General features: G+C 36.2%; 1 protein-coding gene across 1 annotated transcript; it reads left to right on the forward strand.

Annotated features, from left to right (window-relative positions):
* The first annotated feature begins 560 nt into the window (after positions 1-560).
* Positions 561-7,971, forward strand: LOC117628133 (E3 ubiquitin-protein ligase RLIM). The gene is made up of 7 exons (XM_034360511.1): positions 561-732; positions 815-1,107; positions 2,280-3,320; positions 3,735-3,929; positions 4,015-4,169; positions 5,104-5,214; positions 7,282-7,971. The coding sequence occupies exons 2-7, from the start codon at positions 940-942 to the stop codon at positions 7,340-7,342; spliced, it is 1,731 nt and encodes a 576-aa protein (XP_034216402.1). The 5' UTR covers positions 561-732; positions 815-939; the 3' UTR covers positions 7,343-7,971.
* The last annotated feature ends 295 nt before the right edge of the window (positions 7,972-8,266 follow it).

Consider the following 8,266-nt stretch of genomic DNA (forward strand, 5'->3'; position numbering starts at 1 on the left):
ACATCCTCTGCCTAGCAAGCATGGCCACGCAATTAGCAGCATGGTTAGCTTCACAAGGAACCTAGTTCCACAATATACGAGAGAACCGGGATCCAAAGTTCCTGATTTCATTAAGAATGGGAAAAAGTTCCCAAGCATTTCATTTGATCCTACCCTCTACTGCAAGAATAACACTGAGAGTTAGACTCCATTTTTATTGGATGGTCTTAAGTTTCCTTTGGTCAATATTTTTACTTTTAATACAAGTCTAAACTATAATGGATGAGATTGCCTCACAGACACACACACTACTTAAGTGCCATTGTCATAAAGATTCGAATTTGAGACGAATGATACGTAAGTCAAAGACTTTTTCCTTAGGCTAGTGAAAAATTAGAACATCAATATCAACAAGCTTGTAAAAAATTATTATTGAGTATATGGCCCAAAGTTACAGTCTCGGCCTGTTCTGGATTGAAAGAGTCGGAGTTGGCCCAAGCCTAACAAGTAGTATCCATATCCAGTTGCCCAAAAACCAATTTTGAATCGCACAAAAATTAGGCAGAGGGAACGCCACTCTCTCTGCTCTCATGTCGTCCTCTCAAAAAGAGTCCAAGACTCACAGACAAATTTACTTCAACTTTAAACATAAACATAAAACAAGTTGCTTTGGCTTAAAACTTAAAAGCCTGAAAAAGGCCTTCGTCCCATTTCCGCATCTGCGATATCTCTCTCCTCTCTCTGCAACTGCAAGTAAGTTACTTGGTCTCAAAATTATTGCTTTTATTTTCCAAATGTAAATGTGATTGGAAACCAGATATTCCTGCTGCTGCAGCTTCTCCCGCTCCATGTATCCAGATCTCTAATGTGTGGTTCGTACTGTAATTTGAATCACATTTTGAGGGTGAAGCACTAAGGGCATTGGATTTGGAGGGGTGGGTAGAGCCAGGAAGGAGGGAGATGGGATCGGGTGGGAGCAAAGCGACGGCGTCTTCATTTTCTTCTTCAACGTCGTCGTTTGGTGGCAATGGTCGAAGGCGTCGATCCAAATCTAAATTCAGCAGAGTGCTCAAGTCGTCTTGTCTGGGAACCACATCTCGATCCCACGACAGCGACAATGACGACCAGGTCCCTCTCCTTTTGCTTTAATTTCCATTTTATCCGTTCATTTAAAGTTCTTCATTATTTCTCTTTGGTTTTGAGCATCAATGTGGAAAATTTGTTGGTATAATTTCGGGTTAATTTAATTTAATTTTTGAAATGCGGCCAATGGACTTTAGTAACAAAAAGAGAAATTTTTTTTTTTTAATGAATACTTATTTCCTCTTTAATTTATGTTTGTTGTAATGGGTATCAGATTATCAGTTGGTGAAGTAATATTTAAAGAGAATTTGTCGCCGCTGTTTTAATTCAATAATATATTTTCGGGTCCCAAGTCTCTGTTTTGTTTGTTTGGTACTTTGCTCCCTGAGAGTTCTTTTGAAGAGTACAAGTCAACTTTTTTTTCAAATTTTTTGAATTGTATGCTTCTCAATTAAAACATTTAGCGTCGAGGTTGGTATAGGAGTTACAAAGATGGAAAAGAAGATGGGAGAGTTGCATTTTCTTTTTAATAAATATTTTATAATTCTTATTGTCAAAACATTTTTTCTTTTGGTGTGTAGTGAAAAGATAGGAAAGAAAGGAGGATTCTTGTTGTTAAACATTGGTTATATTGCTTCAGTTCCTGTGCAGACCTAATTGAATGAATGTAGCTATCTTGTCGAAGACTGCTTTGTGAAAGGTGGCTACTGGAATGAAATCCAGCTATCTCTTGAATCCTAATATTTATATGTACTAAGGAAAGTTTTCTCACAAAAGATGTATTGCAAATATGGGCCTGCCTTCCGTACACATAGGTTATCTTATACATCACAAAATCACATCGTACTTTTCCAACTTTGATATTTATACAGATCCCATGAATAACTCTTGTGACTGCAGGCTCACAAAAACCGTTAACCCTTTGTCCTGTGTACATTAAGGCTTTTTATCTGGGGAGTTCCCATTGTTTGGACTATAACATTTCTTTATAATAAAAAGTTGATGCATATATGCCTCGTCACTTGGAACTTTCTTTGTCTATGGTTGCTTCTATGTTTCTGATACTAGACTTCACTTCTTCTCCTCTACCAAACGTATGTATATGGTGAATGTTTCTGATAGGTTGTTATTTAAAACTTTTATTTATTTATATTGCTGGTGTGCAGTTAATTGCCAAAAATTATTTAAGGAACTGAAGTGTGTAACTCATGCTTTAGGTATGTGATCATCAGAACAAAGAAACTAGAAATAATGCTCCATGTGCAAGTTTGAATGACACAGAGCCAGATCATGCAAAGGTTGAGTGTTTCAGAAAGGTTAACGTTGAACAACCTGATGAAATTCCGTGTATATCTTCAAATGTTCAGCTCAATGAATGGGGTCAGGCTAGTATCACTGATACTGCCTCCAGAGCTGGTAGCAGCTCTGCTCAAGCTGCTGCTCCATCTTTGAACCCTTCAAGTCGTTTCCTTTCTCGTTTTAGTTTCATTCCAGGTAATGTAAGCTTCAGATTAAGCCGGGCAACCAGTTTAGGGTCATCCAATCCTCTATCTCCAACAAGTCTCACAATACCGAACAACGAAGATGAACTTCATCTGCATTCAAGACCTGCTAGAAGTTTTGTAAATAGAGATGAAAGCCAAGAAGCCAGTGACCTTCCACAGTCACAGATGAATAGGAGCGCAACACATTTTTATGAAGAGACTTCTGACAATATAGGATTAAGTACTCCGGGATGTGGTTTTTCTGGCAACTTGCAAGATAACCAGACAAATTCTTCTAGACACGATGTTGGTAGAGATGCTAATGGAACAATAATGGGGGTTGGTGTAAACTTGTGTTCTCCGAGAAATCATAATGAAACAGGGAGCAACAGAACTAGACCTTCCGAAAGACGCCCAGGTGCTCGGGAACCTGTTGAACGGAATGTTCGTTTCAGTAGAACTTTAAGTGTTGGAAGACTTCGTGACAGGGTACTCCGTCGATCATCGTTATCTGATTTAACGTTTTCTTCTTTGCAACAAGAAGGAGAAGTGAGAGATACAAATCAAGGTGATGATACAAGAACAATGGCACCTGAAGGCAATGCTGTAAATTTCGAAAATGGGTCTGGTTATCCTCCATCCAATATGTCTAGTTCATTGTTTAGCATCCAAGACTATGAGGTGGAAACATCAAGACCAAGAGAAGCTAGATATCATGATCTACTTGAACACAGGTCAAATTTCCTAGAGCGGAGGAGAAGAATACGATCTCAGGTTTGTATCTGTTTCACACTGTTATTTTTTATGTTTTGGGTGAGATTATAGAACAATGAATAGCAGTTGACCGATACATCTTTTTCACACAATCAATTTTTTTATTATTAAATTTGCCACCTTAACGTTATTGCAAATCCAGTTGACCAATACATGAATACTGGTATAGGGTTGCCAACCAGTTGGCTGCCTTTCTATGGACATTACTATGTCCATTGTTCCTGGTGATTAGTTTGGGTATAACTTGTCCAGAACTCTGCTAAAAATGACAGCATAAATTTATTCCTTCTATATAAAACCATCTGTTCTTGAGACGTTTTCTCATCCCTTTTACTTTTCAATATAAATTTTATAATTTACTGAACTTCCTTATGTTACTTATTTGGTTTACTGATGCCCATGCAAATTTTATAGGTTCGTGCACTTCAGAGATTAGGGAGCCGCTTTGAAAACGTGTCTGGACATGAGAGATCTTGTATCTTATCTGGTCAACAGCGAACGGGTCGTTGTTCATGTCGTACGAGTAGCCGAGATGCCCGTCCAAATGATGACAATAGTGCTAGGGCTAGCATATCAAGAATAGTTATGTTAGCTGAGGCTTTGTTTGAGGTAATGTTGATATGCGATTACCTTTTTGTCGGCCAGTTTACTTATTAATTATATAAGTTGAACCGTTTATATGTAATTTAATTAGGTTCTGGATGAAATTCACCAGCAATCTGTGGTTTTATCCTCTCGACCTTCTGTATCGTCAATTGGATCCGTTCCTGCTCCTACTGAAGTTGTGGAATCTTTGCCTGTCAAATTGTTTTCCAAGTTGCAAAAGCATCAGTATGAGGAGGCTGCACAGTAAGTATCCAAGTCTATCTAATGTTCGACATTCAGTTCACTGTTTATCTCTGAAGGAGGTGACTGACCTAATTCAGTATTGTTCCAGAGTACAAGAATTAATCTGCCTTGCGCTTTTATGATGTTCTCAGCAGCCAGTGGCTTTCAAAAGTGTCTATTTTACAAGCAATTTCTTTGCAGATGCAAAAGAATGTCTAGCTTAGGGAAATTCTTCCTTAACTTGCTATACGCACTGGAAAAAATATTAGACTTTCATACATAGATTTTGTTTGTTTGTTTGTTTTAATTAATAAGAGTTTAAAGCTTATTCCTTTTGAAAAAAAAAAAAATATTTTCCCAATTCTGGCCATTTTTAGGTACATACTTTTGGCTTTTCATATCATAGTCATCACTTCATGTTGCCACAACATATTAGAGTATTTAAACATAAATTTTCATATTGGTAGTTAATAAGAGAATAAAGTTTACTCCTTTTGAAAAAAAAAAAAAAAAAAAATATTTTCCCAGTTTGGGCCATTTTAGGTACATGTTTTTGGCTTTTATATGAGTTTATTGTCCTATTACAATGGTTTATACATTTTAGGTCAAGACCATATCTGTATCTTTCTTTATTCAGCTCTAATTTAATAAATACTATTCGTGTTTAGGAATTGGTACTGACAATTTTTTAGTAGCATGTGGATGTAAACTTGCATCCTTCGTATTACATTTAGAATTTAATGATTCTTGTTTTGTTGTTGGTACTTTATCTCTCTTGGTAAACAAATGGAAGTGTCTTTAGAAGGACGATTTTTTTGGGCTGACTATAACATGGTTGCAATGTCTTTATTTTCCAAAATATATTATTTTGGTTGGGAAAAAGATTGTAAGTTACATCTCTTTAACATCGAAGTATCTTAATATCTTTTGCTTTGCGTATCCTTTAATCTAACAGATGCTACATATGCCTTGTGGAGTACGAAGAAGGAGACATAATGCGAGTACTGCCTTGCCATCATGAATTTCATAAAACTTGTATTGACAAGTGGCTCAAGGAGATTCACAGGTTTGAGCTTGCTTCTTTCAAATCGTCTAATATGACTTATTTAAACACAGGCACATACACTTTATTGACTACAATAAGATAGTATGGTGAGTGTTATTGCAATAAAATTTTATACGTTCGGGCTTGGAAAATTTCAAAATAGTAATCACTGTATAAAATTTGTCCCTGTGCTGTTTGCTTGTTTAGTAGCACTTGTATGGTAGTTGGTACTTGGTGATCCTGAAACGTGCTAGTACCAGTGACATAAACTTGAAGTTGGAAAATGGCAGTTCATAATAAGTTGGAATTAAACCAGACAGATGTATGACTGCATATCATGCCTAAGACGTTTAGCTCAAGTGTCATTGGGGAGGGTGGGCAAATGTTTAGGTCCTAGGTTCAAGTCTCAGTGTAATTAAAGAAATTGCATAGTTATAAATTCCTTTCTGTTACTAGAATGGAATTTATTATTATTATTTTTCAATGTGATCACCTGACCAGTAACTTTCCAATTTTGTCTTCCGCTAAATAGTGATCTATTCCACCTTATCCCCCCTTAACTGTGCATGTTTTTTGGTTCGTTCATGCAGTGCAAAAAAATAGTTTCCTTTTTCACCACAGCTATATTTTGGGAATTTTTATGAACTAAATGTTGTGTTGTTGTGTAGTATGAATTTATTTATTACTAGGAACTTTGGAATGAAGTTAAATTTGTCTTGTTCCAGGTATTGGAAATATTAATAATTTTCTTTTTAAAGTTTATTCTTAATTGTAATATTTACCTCTTTTTAAAGTCTATGTATAGTTTCAACAAGTATATTCTTTGCCTGCAGAATGTTTGCTAGAACAGATCAACAAGAAGTTCTTGCAAACATGAATGTTTACTAGAACAGATTTCATAAGTATGTGTACATGCACTTGTACCATCGAATTTTACATTTGCTTTTTTCTCTTAGTGTCACATAGGAGTTTGCACTTGTTTAATACGTATTACCTAGATGCTACTTTTGGGATGCCTCACCCAAATCATAATTTGGAATGTCAAGTGGCCTGAACAGCTTGTCATTGGGGGAAATATTATTTTAAGGAGCGATGAAACTCTGTTGGATTGTGCTCCCTTGGTGCTCTTTTAAAATAAACCTTTTTTCTGTGTACTTAAATAATTAAATAGTGAAAGGGTATTTGAGATTTGAGCTTTGAAGTATACTTCATTAAATGAATAGAAGGAAAGTACTAGTGGTGAGTATCAGCAAGGACTTGGTTATGACATCATTTTCACTGCTGGGAATTCTCAGCATGCACAAGCTCTATCATCCATAGCAAACTGGCAATAGCTATAAGTCTTCAACGTTCTCAACATCTCTTTCTTCTTTCCTTTCTACTATTAATTGGTTTTTCACTTTCATATGTTCCTTGTATAATTGGCAAGAAGTTCTTGCCTTGATTTACTTCTCCATTTCCCTCTCTGAGCTCTACTTGAACCCGTCACTCAAATCTTTTTGTCTGGAACTCAAGTACTGTGTATCTCACTGCCACTGCTTGTCAGGTTGTTTTTCGCAACTAATGCAACACTTAGCTCCATTGTTTCCCCAATAAATATCAAATCCTCTCAATTCTTTCTTGTCGATGCTCATATTTGTCGCAGCAGCCAGTTTTCCTTTTTGGCCTAACAATAATGTAAACACTTCCAAAGGATGCATCAGAATTGTATTCTATTTCTGCAATGGATGTTGTTATACACCGTTGCTATTATTCAGACGATCCATTCATTTTGTCCGGCCACCCCTCTAACTAATGTGGCTACTAAGTAATAAGCTAACTGATCTAACTAATTTAACCATGACAGCATAAGCTCAAGTCATGGAAATGCTAATCTCAATGACCAAGGATTGGAAATTGATACGTTAAGTAACTGTAGAATATATGAACTGCCATAGAAATTTTTATTTATTATGAATTGTTCATTTAATTAATTTCAATTTCTTCATGCCTGAAATATCAATGCCTCTTGTTGTTGACATTTTAGGTTTGTATTAATATTTTGGTGCTACTTATACTGGAAATTGCTAACGTGTATCCGGTATGCAGGGTATGCCCACTCTGTCGCAGGGATATCTGTAGATCTGATGTGTTGCCTGCAGAGAACTAAGGTAGTGGTTTTTCACTCTTCTTCTCTGTGAATGGACAATTGAGGAGTGAAGCTTTCCGCGGAGGCAGTGTTTTCGTGTATCATTGTTTAGGAAGTTCAGTCCTTATCTGCTTATATCATCGTTGCTGCCCGCCATTCATTGTTCACATTGTCAAATGTAATACTGAACGTTAGTAGAAACGGACTGAACTACTTGCAATCAGCAACACCTCCAGCCAGAGGGCGAGGGAAGTGGAGGAGAGAGAGAGCTGTTTCCTTTCTCCGATGAATTCTGTTAATATGCTTAGTCAGAGGCCCCATTGTTGTATCCGAAATTCTGTGCATTCCCGCTGTTTCCTGATTTTGTTAAGGTTTGGACAGATATCACATTCTCATTAAGTTTGAGGTCACTTGGAATGTGCTTCCTATTTTTGAACTTTGATCAACCTTCTCCCTTTACTACGAGAATTTCTATAGTATGGGCCATATGTATGACCCTTAGGTGAGGTTCTATCTTTTAACCGTTGGATCAACTTAGTTAGCCGTCTTACGTTGGGTTATCTAACATGTAAGGCTTGTACATAATGTCAGCTAAGTCCCGAGCCACAAATGTTAGTGAAATGTCAAACAGAAAGGGATTTTTGTAGGCATGTCACCTGAATTTATATTTCAATTTCAATTTGTCATCTTAAAGAAAAATTTAAGAGAAATGTCATCTTAATTTTTCAAAATTCATGATTTGTCATTTGACTTTAACACTATCCAATCTTCCATAAATCATGTATTTTGAAAATTTAAGATGACATGTAGGGTTAAATTTTTTTTTTAAGTGACAAATAAAAACTGAGGTATAAGTTCAAGTGATATTTCGACAATTATCCAAAAAAAATGTTGGTTTCACTTTTGCAATTTCAACCAAACTTGTGACCTTTTTTTAACAAACTT

The sequence above is a fragment of the Prunus dulcis genome, chromosome 5, assembly GCF_902201215.1.
Source record: "Prunus dulcis chromosome 5, ALMONDv2, whole genome shotgun sequence".
In the NCBI taxonomy this organism is placed as follows: Eukaryota; Viridiplantae; Streptophyta; class Magnoliopsida; order Rosales; family Rosaceae; genus Prunus; species Prunus dulcis.